This window comes from Helianthus annuus, chromosome 3 (assembly GCF_002127325.2).
Source record: "Helianthus annuus cultivar XRQ/B chromosome 3, HanXRQr2.0-SUNRISE, whole genome shotgun sequence".
Classification (NCBI taxonomy): Eukaryota; Viridiplantae; Streptophyta; class Magnoliopsida; order Asterales; family Asteraceae; genus Helianthus; species Helianthus annuus.
This window is the reverse complement of record NC_035435.2, coordinates 132,788,898-132,803,807: the sequence shown is the minus strand read 5'-3', so window position 1 is coordinate 132,803,807 and position 14,910 is coordinate 132,788,898. Positions and strand designations below refer to the sequence as shown.

Below are 14,910 nucleotides of genomic sequence, written 5' to 3'. Positions count from 1 at the left end.
CGTTTAACTTATTTTCCCTATACGGGTTTGGGGTACGGTATATAAAATACTGCTTCGTCGGGGAATTGACCTTAACCGGTCTTGGTTATGTGCAGTCAAATTAACCCGTTTGAAAATGCTGTTTTGTTTGTTTAACGCCTTTGGGGGCTTAATGACCATGTCCCGGATATCCTTGGCATCATTCAAAGAATGGCCACGACCTTAGCACTCGGGTGTAGGCGTACACCCGTAGTGCTGTTCAACATGTATAATCGTCGGTACGAGAGAAGTCTCGCGACGGAATTATATTAAGTGGTGTGTCTATTAATCTTAAACCCGGCACGACCCGGGCTACCGAACGCAGAACGAACATGTAATTCTTTTACAAGATTATTAAGCAAATAATTATCCCAAGTTATAAAAAGTTTTATGCCACGGGCATTTAAATCAATTTTAAACATTTTCAAAATGAGTCAGTTAAATTGTATTTACCAGTGTAAACTGACGTATTTTCCAAAAAGACTAAGTGCAGGTACTACGCGTAATAGGCTGGTCACTCCTTAAGCATCCATAGAAGTCTCGCAAGCTTAGGATGCATGAAGTCTGTTGAAATGAAGTTTCCTTTTTATTTGATTCTGCCTGTGGATTTTATTTCGACATTTTGTGATACTCGAATATTACAATAATTTAAGTTGAAATAAATCTATCTTTGCTTCCGCTGTGCATTATAATTTGTGTTGTTTGACTATGATGATATCAACTACGTCACGATAATCCCCCACCGGGCCCACCGGTGACACGTGGAAATTAGGGGTGTGACAATAGAACTAACCCAGATTCAACAATTAGATTGGAAGTTGAGCCTACATCAGATCCAGATTCAACTACAAGACAATTTAAGAGAATTTATGTTTGCTTGGGCAGTTTAAAAGCAGGGTTTAAGGCAATTGGTAGAGATCTTTTGGGGGTTGATGGTGCCTTTATGAAAGCGCCATTTCCTGGTCAAGTTCTAACAGCAGTGGGTGTAACAACTCTCACTAAAAGTAATACTTAGAATGATAATTAATCAAAAAGGAAACCCTAATTGAGACACCCAAGTGATTCTGCATAAACCCTAAAATTTTCAGAACAATCGGAATCAGGATCAGGGCCCCTAAAACTCAGGGGGGATAAACCCTAGTGACAATTATCTAAATAACTTCGTTGTCTAAATTGAATTTCATAAAACAGTTGACTCAGCAAGCCTAGTCCCGAACCTGGCTACCCTATAAATAGACTGCTTCCCTTACGGACCGTAAGGGATAAGGCATACGGTCCGTAAGCGTGTCCAAAAATCAGTATAAATAGCAGACATTGGCACTTGAATTCTGTGTTTGAAACGACGGAAATTCTCAGTCTGTACGTAGAGTTATAGCTGAAACAGTACAATTAAACACACACAATCACGAAGTGCTGCCGCAATCAGGGTAATAACTCGATCGCTATTACGATTCAACGTCCGATCGATTATAACTATCCAACGATTGTCCGAGTGCTGCTCAAATCGAGCTTGTACTTTGATTATTCGTCGTGATTTCGACTTGAATATTTGAGTGCTGTTCGAATTCGGACTATGCTTTGTTATTCGTCGTGAATCCGTTGAATTATTAAGTATTGCACTTGTAAATCATTGTGAGGGTTTAATCTTGTGAATTGTTGTAACTGCTATATTAGTTACTAACCCGTTTGTGTGTGCATTATTGTTAAATTAGGTTAATCAAGGCAAATCAGTAGGCTTATACTTTGCTCGTTAAATCTGCAATGTGAGTCATTCTCTTTTTATCAACTGTTTTACAAAACTCCAAGTTATTTTCCAAAGTTATAATTACAGGGATTAAGTCTATGTAATCACCAAATTACAGCCGGTATGTGGGGTTTTGTATACATTACTTGTTTCCTGTCACACTTTGACAAACGGGTGGCCAAGGGGTGATCTGACCACAGTCACAGACACCATTGGACAAATGGGCTAGCCAATGGATGGTCGAGTGACAAATACTATGGGTAGTTGCTTTGATATCAGAAACATTGTAATCGATCTTAACACTGTGATTTATAACAAACGTAATGTTTTCCATAAAATGAATGATTCACTCAGTATTCCCCCGCTGAAAAAACCTTTTCCAAACATGTTTCAGGTGATCTGTTGTGATCCAAGGAAAGTGCCGTGAAGCACTACAAGCTCAGAGAAGTGGCTCTGTATAAATAAATAAAGAAACATGTTTTGAGAAATAAAGATTTCCTTGCGAAATCATCTTATTGTAAATTATGGGATTTTATCCCTAAAACTTTATCTAATATATTAAACGGGCATTTTTAGTATTAAAAGATCCTGTGTTAAAAGACCTCCGCTGTCACCTAAATTAAATACCACGGGATTCCTGTCCCGCGCCTCTTGAACCGGGTCAAACCAGGGCCGAGGGCCGTGACAGGAAAAGGTGGTATCAGAGCCACTGATCGAGCCACTGATTTAAGCCTATAAATTAAGTATTTAACAAAATACTTAATTTCACTAATTGCTATTTTGTGATTATATGTGATTATTAACTGATTATTTATTAGATACAGTATGGCTAAACAAAAGCTTTCTGCTATCTACCACAAATTAGACACTACACCCACAGAAAAAGGAACCTCTTCCTCCAAACCCCCAGCAGATCTAAAAGAAGGAATTTTTGTTTGTAAAGCAAATTATGAAAATCCTCTTACCCCAGAGAAAAGAAATTCAATTCTTAGGAAGGGTCACTAGAAAATAAAGAAACCCCAAGCCAAGAAAGTGAGATTTAATCCAGAAATTCAGGGATTAGGCAGTAATCCACCTTGGGAGGACGAATTAGATGAAAAATGGACAAATCTTTATATGTTAGCTACCGTAGCAGAAAACGCAAACCTTTAAATTACCAAACTAGTAGGAAACTGCTACTCCGTAAATAAATAAATCAATCCTAGTATGTTCTCTTTCCTGTTGTCTTTGTACAAATTAGTATGCAATAAAACTTCAATGTTTATTTGTTAAACTTTGTTCCAAAGTTTTAACTTAACATTTTTGTGCATTTTGCATATATGCTATCCAGCATGAATGAGATATCGGAAGCATTCCAGAATCTCAACCTCTACCCAGTACCAATTGAAGTCTCCCACGACTTTACTGGTTACATTGCTGACATAGAGGAACCCATGGAATTCCAAGCTCCACCGCTGGAAAAAGCCAAACCTAAAAAGAGAAGAAGATATGTAGGATGGAGAAAAGTACGCAGGAGGAAGCCATCCACTAGGAGACTTCCTAAAATAGAAAATCCTGTGAGCAAAGGAAAAGAAATAGAAACTGGAGAGAGTTCCAAACAAGCAGAAATAGAAATAAGGGAAGATATTAAGCAAAAGGGAATAGAGATCGGAGAGAGCTCTAAACAACCTGAGGAGATCACATTCCAAGACGAAATAGACCGTCTACTGGCAAATTGTGATGTCATAGAACCTATCAACAATAATCTCTACTCTTACCTGCCACAGCCCAATTCCCAATAAACTTAGAACCAGCTATTTCAGACCCACTAATCCACACCCGACCTTTAGGCCAAATGGAAGAGTGGTGGACAAATGACTGGCAATTCCAAAATATGATCAATAGTCCCTATACTTTACTTCCTCAATTTGATCCAGAACCTATCCCCAACCCGCCAATGAGCTATGAAAACCTGGCCGAACTTCATCAGTTTGGTGAAGAACTGATAGGTACAGGGAATAGGATCCGGGAAATAGGGGAACAAATCTCTTGGAAGTATGACGAGAGGGAGTGTCACTACTGAACTGCCAGTTGATCAAAGAATAGTGGGGTTGGAAAGTCTGTTTGTATAATAATAGTAATAGTTAAATCTAACTCTGTAAAATGGGAAATAAAACATTGTGAGATAAACAGTGTGTATGGATGCATATATAATCTATAAAACAAAATAGAAGTCGAGACATCGACAATTTTGGTTATAGATATGTGTTGTAAGGTTTTATGTGTTTATGTGTAATTGCTTTGTCATATTTAACTAGCAATTATTTGACACTAATAAATTACACATATACCAATTATCAGATGGAAAACGCTAGTAATGAACCAGTTAATGAAGAGAATGAATCTGAGCAAAATCAGGAAAACCAATACATGACTAGACAAGATATTGAAAATATCATCACTCAAGGGATAGCTAATGCTATTCCTGCAATCATGGCTGCTGCTCAGAAACCTGTTGAACCGCAACAAATCATTCCTAGTAAACGTACCCAAGAAGATAATTTTAGTCATAGTGTAAATGGAGGCGGCAATCATGATAATAATAATCCACGACAGGCTCCACCTCCTAAGAAAATGAAAGCTGCAACGCCTGGTTGCACTTACAAGGAATTTCTTGCTTGCAAACCTGCTGAATTTGCAGGTAACGAAGGAGCAACTGCAGTACTTCGTTGGTTAGAGAAAACCGAAGCAGTCATTGCAATAAGTAAATGTGCCGAAGAAGATCAAGTTATGTATGCGTCAAACTTATTCAAAGAAGGGGCGTTAGAGTGGTGGAACACTGTATTGCAAGCAAAAGGAAGAAGGGTGGCCTATGCAATGAACTGGGAAGAATTTAAGAGTCTTGTAGAAAGAAAATTCTATCCCGAATACGAAAAGGAACAAATGGCCAACAAATTCCTAAATCATCGTATGATAGGTGTAGATTGTCGGAGATATACTTCGACATTCTTCGAATATGCGAGAGTAGTACCTACCCTGGCTTCGCAAGAACCAGTACTCATTTCCCGTTATATTTGGGGATTAATCGGAGAAATCCGTAACATCGTTAAGGCTGCGAGACCACGCACTATTGACGATGCTGTGGAGTTGGCTAATACCTTAACCGATGAACTGGTACGCACAAGAGAAGAAGATCGAAAGAAGGAATTGGCCCAAAAGATTACCCAAGGATTTCGTGTGGGTAATACTAAGAAAAGAGGAACAGGGCAACCCTCATCACCTCCTTTCTGCAGAAATTGCAAGAAGAAACACTATGGACAATGCAATATAATCTGCAACTTTTGCAAGGCAAGAGGACATCGTGAAGAAGACTGCAGAAGGAAAACAAGAATCTGTTATAACTGCAGAGAAATGGGACATTTCCAATCTGAATGTCCTAAGCTAGCCAAACTAGCAGACAATAAAGCTAAAACAGCCAACAGAACTACTAAGAAGAATGCACAACCATTCCAGTTGACCACTCAAGAAGCCGAACTCATCCCAGATGTGATAGCTGGTACGTTCTTAGTTCACGACCTATTTGCAAAAGTATTATTTGACTCTGGTGCAAACCAAAGTTTTATTAATACTTCATTCTGCCAAGCTCTTAATTTACCATTAACTAACCTTAGGCAGATATTTTCGGTCGAAACCGCAGAAGGGAATTATGTTAACATAGATAAAGTTTTGCAAGAAGGTAAAATAGAACTATTAGGCCATAAGTTTTCTGCAAACCTGTTACCTATGAACTTAGCCGGATTCGATGTGGTATTAGGAATGGATTGGTTAATAGCCAACCATGCTCGAATCCTCTGTGATAAGAATTCCGTAGAAATTCGTACCCCCACAGGAGAGGTGATTTTGATTACAGGAGATAGACCTCGAAAACCACTGAAATTCATCTCAGTGATGAAATTGGCTAGTTATTCGAGAAAACAAGAAATGGTGTATATGATTTCTGTAATCATTAACACTAAAAATAAGGAACTGCAGGATATCCCTGTAGTCTCAGAATACCCAGATATTTTTCCAGAAGAATTACCTGGGTTACCACCCGATAGAGAGGTAGAGTTTAGAATTCATTTAATTCCGGGTACTACACCAATAGCGAAAGCACCTTATCGATTAGCACCCACCGAAATGCTAGAATTGAAAAAGCAATTAGACGAATTACTAAGCAAAGGATTTATACAACCTAGTTCATCCCCTTGGGGAGCACCAGTGTTGTTTGTGAAAAAGAAGGATGGATCGATGAGAATGTGTATCGATTATAGAGATTTAAATAAGGTTACAATTAAGAATCGATACCCATAACCTAGGATTGATGATCTTTTTGATCAACTTCAAGGAGCTAGATATTTTTCCAAAATAGACTTAAGATCTGGATATCACCAACTGAAGGTACAAGAGGAGGACATACCTAAAACTGCTTTCAGAACTAGGTATGGTTATTATGAGTTTACAGTCATGCCCTTTGGATTAACAAATGCACCCGCAGCATTCATGGACATGATGAATAGGATCTGTAAACCATACTTGGGTAAATTTGTGATCGTTTTCATTGACGATATACTTATTTACTCCAAAAGCCAGAAGGAACACTGCGAGCACCTACATGTACTCTTAACTTTGTTAAGAAAAGAAAAGCTCTATGCCAAATTCTCGAAGTGTGAATTTTGGCTGCAAGAAGTGCAATTCTTAGGTCATGTGGTAAATCACGAAGGAATTCAGGTAGATCCTGCTAAAATAGAAGCAATCACTAAATGGAAGGTCCCACAAACAGCTATGGAAATTAGAAGTTTTCTAGGCTTAGCTGGATATTACAGAAGATTTATTAAGGATTTTTCTAAGATAGTTGTACCCTTGACTAAGTTGACCTGTAAAGCCAGTAGGTTTGAATGGGGACCTAGACAAGAAGAAGCTTTTAAGATTTTAAAGCACAGATTGACAAATGCTCCAATTTTAGCCTTACCTGAAGGAATAGAAGATTTCGAAGTATATTGTAATGCCTCAAGGTTAGGATTTGGATGTGTGTTGATGCAACGCAAGAAGGTAATTGCGTATGCCTCAAGGCAATTGAAAAAGCATGAAGAGAATTATACGACTCATGACTTAGAATTAGGAGCCATAATTTTTGCCCTTAAGATCTGGAGACATTATCTGTATGGAAGTAAGTTTACTGTTTATACAGATCATAAAAGCTTAAGGTACATATTTGGGCAAAAAGAGTTAAATATGAGACAAAGAAGATGGATGGAAATCCTAAGTGATTACGACTGTGATATTCAATATCACGAAGGAAAGGCAAACGTAGTCGCAGATGCCTTAAGTCGTAAGTATCATGAGAAGCAAAAGCGAGTCCGTGCTCTTAGATTAAATCTACAAACAGATTTAATGGAGCAATTAAAGGATATTCAGGAAACAGCAATCAAGGACGATGCTGAAGGAATGAAAGGTTACATTAAAGAAATAGAACAAGGAACTGATGGAATTTGGAAATTCAACAAGAAACAAATTTGGGTACCTAAGCAAGGAGAATTAAGAAATAAGATTTTAGAAGAAGCTCGATTTTGACCCGTTCATTTAAACACTACACATTGAGGACAATGTTTACCTCAAGTGTGGGGATGGGGGAAAATTTCTAAAAAAATTCAAAAATTTCTTGTTTCAAAAGCGATCTTAAAAGCACAAGTAACCAAGTCAACGAGGGATAGCACAACCCATTTGGTCTTTTGTCATGGTCAAGTTCAAATTAATAGCAAGACGGGTATTTAGCGGGTGGTTATTTGGGAATAATCCGTCTAAGAAACTAGTACATTATGCATGTCGCATACCATACCCTTTATACATGTGAGGTTTTGAGCCACTTTTACATTATAGGATTACATATTCATGTTTCTTTGTTTGAGTGGACCATTAATCATGTATTGTAGAACTTGCGACTTTTGATACGTTTGAGACCATAGACCGAATACAAGCACGAGGATGATTAAGGCATTAGGTGAACCTTTTCCTTTAAAACCATTTATCCATCCTTACCCAAATAAATCCCCTAGTCGCCCACTTTGAGCCTAATCCTTTCGTTTGACAACCCGTTTAGCCCATAACCGTTAAACCTTTTCTTTTAAACCCGTGTGATGAAATTTCGCTTATAGGATTATTTGTTTGTATAGTTGTGTTTGCAAAAAAAAAAAATCAATCAGAAAATGTTGCGAAAAAAAAAGAGAATAGAAAATCGTTGAGAAAATACAAAAATATGAGTTATTAGTAGTTGAATAAAAGGACGAAAAAAAATCATTGCCTCGTAGTTGATGTCTATAGTTAGTTTTGTTTAGAGTAGTTGCTTTGTAATAAAAATCGAGTTTTCATCACCTTAGCCACTTTAAAATATCCTATTTCCTACCCTTAGCCTAGCCCCGCTACAACCCTTTCAAAGACCTTATGACTCGTGCTTCGTATTCGTGTTCAGTGGTGGAGAATGATTGAGTTGCAAGCCTATGCGGGTACGTGTTCTAATCGGGTTTGAGCGATTATTTTTTTTGAAAGTGCTAATACATTATGAAAATTAGCCAAATTATAAACCGAGCGGAGAGAACATTGTGAGGGATGTGCATGATTTGTCGGTTTCACGGGCGGGTTAATCTTGGATAACCATTTTATATGTGATTATTCACTTTACCATTAGATATTTTGTAAATTGTAAAAAGTTTGAACCGGGTATGACTTTGGACCTTAACCTTCGTCTCGGGAATGGGGAGTGTGTTTCTTGTTCGACCCACGTGAAAGTGAATTACAGATTTGCTTGAGGGCAAGCAAAAGACAAGTGTGGGGATGTGATACGTGGTCGAATAACGGTGTTCAGTTGTGTCTAAGTTTGAGTTTTTACTTGACTTTTTATTCCAAATAGCCTACTTTTAATTAGATTTGTGTTTTGCAGGTTTAATGGAGTTTAAGGGCTTTTCGGGAGCTTTACAGGCCATCGGGAGCAAACGGGATCAACCGGGGATGTGAAATGAACAAAACCGGGTTAATCACGAAGTTTGGATGTATTTTGGGTGATGTTAATGGATTTAAAATGAATATATTGGAAGATGGCATGATAGAGGGCTGAATTACGAGTACGTGGGCGAAAACGGTGAGTAAAACGGAGCTAAAACGAAGAAGTTATGAAGAAAACAAAAAGGGAGGTTTATAGGCACCGTCGCCGACGCCCAGGGGGCCGTCGGCGACGCCCCATAGAAAGTACCGTCGCCAAAAGTATCCGTATACACGAGATTAGGCCGTCGCCAGCTTTTGGAGGTTCTGGTCAGCGTCGGGGACGCCGCCAGGGGCGTCGGCGACGCCGCTCCCTGGTGCCCATCGCGAATTCTTGCTTTTTCTTGTTGTTTGACGAGTTTTAAAAGCTTGGTTGACCTATTTTCGGGGGTTACACATTATTTTGAGTTGGAATCTTGTTCTTGGAGCCACAACCAACCATCTTTCACCTACCATTCCATCTCCTACTACATCAATCACCCGAATCAAGATCAAGAATCATATCACAATCTTGATTCCAAACCCTAGCCATCAATCCATTTATCCATCACCAACCTTCATCATTCACCAATCATCCAATCAAGCTTCAAGATGAATCCATCCGCATTCCAAACATCCGGTGATCAAGTTGCATCAACCATGAGCGGCTAATCATCTCGGTTTCACCCCGGTGTAGGTAGTTGTTAATTTTAGGGTTTCAATTTGTTCTTGTTTCATCTTAGTGACAATTTGTATTTGGTTTTTGAAACTCTTGACAATAGTATTACATTTGTTACGAATTCGTGAATTGTCGAGCGATGTTAAAAGTTATGACTTTGCGAAACGGTGATATGTAATTGTACATTGTCATTGTTAGGATTTACTTGTGTTGATTACAAAGTGTCTTTTTGTCCGTTCTTCGGGGCGTTGATAGTTAGTAGCACCTAAGTCACGGTACACTAAATCCGTTAATCAAATGCATTTGAGTTGAAACTAAAACTTGTAGAAATCCTAGGTTAGCAATTACCGAAACCGGGTGTGATTCCTTTTTTATCATTATTGTTCTAGTATCCAATTTTCTTGAAATCGTTAATTAGTAGTTGTTAATTAATTAATCCAATTCCAGTAGTTCAAATTCACATCTTTTTATTAAACAAAAATACAAAAACACTTTAGCAAGCTTCATAATTGTGACAATTCTTTATAATTCAGTCAAATCCATACACAAACCACATACTCTTCGTGGATCGACCCCTTACTACCACTAACACATTTTTAAGGGTAATTTGGGCTTATAAATCTTATCTTTGACCGGAGCGCGACACTCCGATCAAATTTTGGCGCCGTTTCCGGGGAGTGCGTGCGCTTTGTGTTTGGATATTGTTTGAATTTGTGTGATTAACTGTTTAATCTGTTTAGCTTTCTTTTTGTATTTGTCTCTTTCCTTGTTACGCGGGGTGTGTTACTTGTGCAGGTTACAGGTAGTGCATGCATACGCGGAACTCCGGGAGAACTTCACCTTTAGTCTACGAACCGGAAATCGAATGACTCGCAAGAAGGAAACTAGCAAGCCGGTTAGAAGCAACTCTTGCTTCTAATCAAACCAACCAAACACCACCACTCACACCGACCATTGAAACCGATTCAATGGCGAACCACAACTCCAACCAAAACCTTAACCCAAATCAATTCCAATCTCGAGGAACATTTTATCCCGCCCAAAACATCCAACCCATACCTCAAGAACAACCGGGTGGTAACACCAACGCTAGACCACCCACTCCACCTTTCCGAAACCAAAATCCCAATAACACCCAACGAACACCCCAACAACAAACCCTTCACCGACAGGCGTCGTTACCTATCAACCTTGATGATCGGAATGTCAATTCCGACCGTAGAGGTAATCGTGATCGCGGCAATCCCGCGGATGAAGACCCATTTTTCAATATCGACGATTTGAGGAATGCAATCCCCGATGATGAACCTTATAGTGTTCCCGGTTATCACTCACCGGAACATGTAAGCATTCATACAGAAAACTCGGATGATGGGGGTTACTATGATGATCGAGTGAACGATGATGAAGATTGGGGATACATCAATAGGGGTAATGTTTACAACGCAAGGGAATATGAAGATGAAGAGTTCGGCTATCAAAATGCCAACTACGTTGGGGAGGACGATTATGGTTACGGGAATAGACGGAATGACGGTTATGAAAATAACCGCCAACCACGAAACAATCACCAACGGAACCGGAATGATGGGTTTTACAACAACAACAATGCTAACCCTAACCGGATTCCTCATTTCGTGGGAGGTGGTCATCAAGGGGGTAATCGAGGTGGAAATCGAAGAGATGATCGAAGAGATGAGAGAAGGGATGAGAGGCGAGATGAAAGAAGGAATGATCGACGAGATGATAGGAGGGATAACCGAAGAATGGATGATCAAGAAGTTAATGGTCCTTATCGTCGTCAACAACCTCCACGGGGAGTAAATGCCCGTTTCAGGCCGATCGTCACCGAGAACGATTCACCCATTGTTTGTGAGCGAAGGATGTTTGATTGTAAACCACATTACATCAACATACTTCCTCATTTCAATGGGAGGTCTAACGATGAGCCCTACACACATCTTGCGGAATTTTCTTCAGTTTGTAATACTATTGGGGGACACAACTTTGCTTTAGAAGAAGTCAAACTTCGCTTATTCCAATTTTCACTAAAGGATAAAGCGAAGCAGTGGTTTCTTACACTCCCGGCCAATAGCATCCGCACATGGGGGGAAATGCAACAGGCGTTTTTAGACGAGTACTATTCTATGGCAAAGACTGATGATGCTCGTGATGAAATTCGGTCTTTTCGCCAATTATCGGGAGAACCGTTGCATGAAGCCTTTACCAGATTTAGGGAAATGATGCGAAGATGCCCTCATCATCAAATCGAGAAGTGGGAGTTGGTTAAATGCTTTGTACGGGGTCTAGATGATAACACATGGAACCGACTTGAGTCAACTAGTAATGGGACCCTTCTAAGCAACCATGAGGACGATGATTGGGAGTTTTTGGAAAGAATGAGCAAGCGTTCGAAAGAGAAGGAATCGGCCGATCGAGCCAAAAAGCATCCCGTTTCCCGGTCACTTCCCGATCTTGACTCTAAAGATCGGATTTCCACTTTAGAGCGGGAAATGGCTCGCATGAAAAAGAAGGAAGTGAACGAGGTGCAATTTGCGGTGTGTGAAAAGTGTGGTGATATTGGACATAGAGCGGAACAATGTCCAACGGGGTCGAGTGATTACGCTGAAGAAGTCAACCAAGTGTATGGGGACCGAAAGCAATATGACATGGACTCCAACACTTACCATCCGGGCTTGAGGAATCACCCCAACTTCCAGTATGGCAACGCTTCAAACCAAATGAACCCGAATTTCCAATCGGGTAATCAAGGAGGAAGTGGGTCATCATATCAAAACCGTCAAGGTGGTAACCAAGGAGGTTATCAACGAAATTATAACCAAGGGTACCAAGGTGGGTATCAAAAGAATTATAATAATCAAGGCAGTAACGGAAGCGGGTCGAACAATCAAACCGGTGGTGACGACTTAAGTGCCAAGATGGATGCCTTGCTAAACATGCAAAAAGAATCTCAAAACAACATAAAAGAGACTCACAATGATATCAAAGAGATGAAGAAGACTAACGAGATTCGAGATAAAGCACATGAGGCATTGGCGAAACAAGTGGGTCAACTAGCGGAAGAAGTGGCTCAGATAAGAGGAAGCATGGGGAAGCTTCCAAGTGACACCACGGTGAACCCGAAGCATCAAGGTTTTAGCACAAGCAACGTGAGGGATGCACGCGTTAGCGCGGTAAGTATTCTTTTAAATGATGAAGTTTGTAGTGTTGAAAACATTCCACCACCACAATTCGTTGATGGTGTATTGGAAAATATAGGTGAGGAGCCGGAAAGTGAAAATGAACACGAAACGATTTCACAAAGTAAAAATGAAAACGTAACTAAAAATTCTTTTTGTGAAAATTGTTTAAATCAACTTAACCCGCTTAATGCATCGAAAAGTGAAGAATGGTGCCCACCGAAGGACGAGGGGTGGGAAAATTTTAAGCAAGCTAAAATTAATTTACCGTTACTAGATGACATTAAAAAGGTCCCGACTCATGTGGAATGCTTAAAGGAGTTAAGCATCGAAAAACGGCACAACAAATTACCCAAACCGGTTGATTTGATATCTCATGTGAGTGCCGTTTTATCGAGTGCCCTTCCCCCAAAAGCTCAAGATCCGGGAGATCCTCTTATTCCAATTCAAATTGGAACATTTAAAATTGAGAGGGCGCTCCTAGATCTTGGAGCTTGTGTGAGCATCTTGCCCGGGAGTTTGTATGACCAATATGATTTTGGTCCATTAAAAAATTTTGATACTCCCGTGGTATTGGCCGATCAGACTCCCACGTATCCAAGGGGGATGGTGGAGGATGTGATTGTTAAGGTGGATGATTGCTACTACCCAGTTGACTTTTTGGTAGTAGACTATGTTGGGTGTGTTGGGGACACCCAACCGATAGTCATACTGGGTAGGCCGTTCCTGGCAACTGCTAATGCCATAATAAATTGTGCAACGGGAACGGTAAGCATGAAGTTTGGGGACCGGGAATTAAAATTAAATGTTTTTCCAAAATTTACTAACCCACTCGGTGAGGATAAGTGTCCTAAAAAGGATATGAATCCAAACAAAAAGGTTTGTGCTATGGTTGGTAGGTTTGGAGAAACAAAGAAGAAGACGGTCAAGAAGAAGAAAGCAAAGAAGTCGACTCTAGAAAAGAAAAAGGAAGAGGAGGTGAGGAAGTTTGGACCGTTTGGCAACAAATGGTACAAATCACCGGTGGGTGATTTTGAGGAGCTCGTGGACGGCAAGCACGCCATTCGACCACCATGAGGTGGTAAGTTAATTGTTGTTGTATATTTTATTTCGCATTTCGTTTTAGTGTTATCCGTAGTTTATTTAGTATTGTTGTTGTTGTATAACTTTGTTATTTCAATTTAGTAGCTAAATGAACGTTGTGGGTGTGTTCTCTATATAACCCTCACGAGACCTCTCGTCCTCCCGAGCTATCGGGTGGTTTAAAAGGGCTTGTTGCATGAGCTAAATGCAACCGTGATTTCTACGAAAGTGAGTTAGGTTTGTTGTTGTTGTAATTTGTTTTTCCACAAAAAAATCAAGGTAATTTAACGCATGATTTGGTAATACTTTTATAAAAACGGTAGAACTAAACTCCTAACAAATTTCAATGGTTGTGAGAAGCATGCTTCTACACAAGGGTTAGAATTTGTAGGTATATGATGTTCGAGAGACAACCGGTTTTATGAAGAGAAGAAGAAGACACGGGCATCAAGCGAAAAATCAGGTGCATGCGTTTCCTTTTACCTTGATTCTTAGTTTAGTTATAAGTGGAGTGTATTTTTGTATTTTATTTCCGGGGTGAAAATTTGGGGGAATTAGCCGTGTCACATCCCTTGTGCATCTAATACTCTAGTTCTTACACGTTGAGGACAATATGTACATCAAGTGTGGGGATGGGGGAGTAGTAAAAATTTTCGATTTTGACCCGTTCATTTAAACACTACACATTGAGGACAATGTTTACCTCAAGTGTGGGGATGGGGGAATTAGCCGTGTCACATCCCTTGTGCATCTAATACTCTAGTTCTTACACATTGAGGACAATATGTACATCAAGTGTGGGGATGGGGAGTAGTAAAAATTTTCGATTTTGACCCGTTCATTTAAACACTACACATTGAGGACAATGTTTACCTCAAGTGTGGGGATGGGGGAAAATTTCTAAAAAATTTCAAAAATTTCTTGTTTCAAAAGCGATCTTAAAAGCACAAGTAACCAAGTCAACGAGGGATAGCACAACCCATTTGGTCTTTTGTCATGGTCAAGTTCAAATTAATAGCAAGACGGGTATTTAGCGGGTGGTTATTTGGGAATAATCCGTCAAAGAAACTAGTACATTATGCATGTCGCATACCATACCCTTTATACATGTGAGGTTTTGAGCCACTTTTACATTATAGGATTACATATTCATG

At 39.6% G+C, this 14,910-nt stretch overlaps 1 protein-coding gene across 1 annotated transcript; it reads left to right on the top strand.

Moving 5' to 3' along the window:
• Window positions 1–11,081: 11,081 nt before the first annotated feature.
• On the top strand, window positions 11,082–13,750 carry LOC110931980. The gene is made up of 3 exons (XM_022175348.1): window positions 11,082–11,261; window positions 11,528–12,192; window positions 12,361–13,750. Exons 1-3 carry the CDS (start codon window positions 11,082–11,084, stop codon window positions 13,748–13,750), a joined length of 2,235 nt encoding a protein of 744 aa, XP_022031040.1.
• Window positions 13,751–14,910: the final 1,160 nt, after the last annotated feature.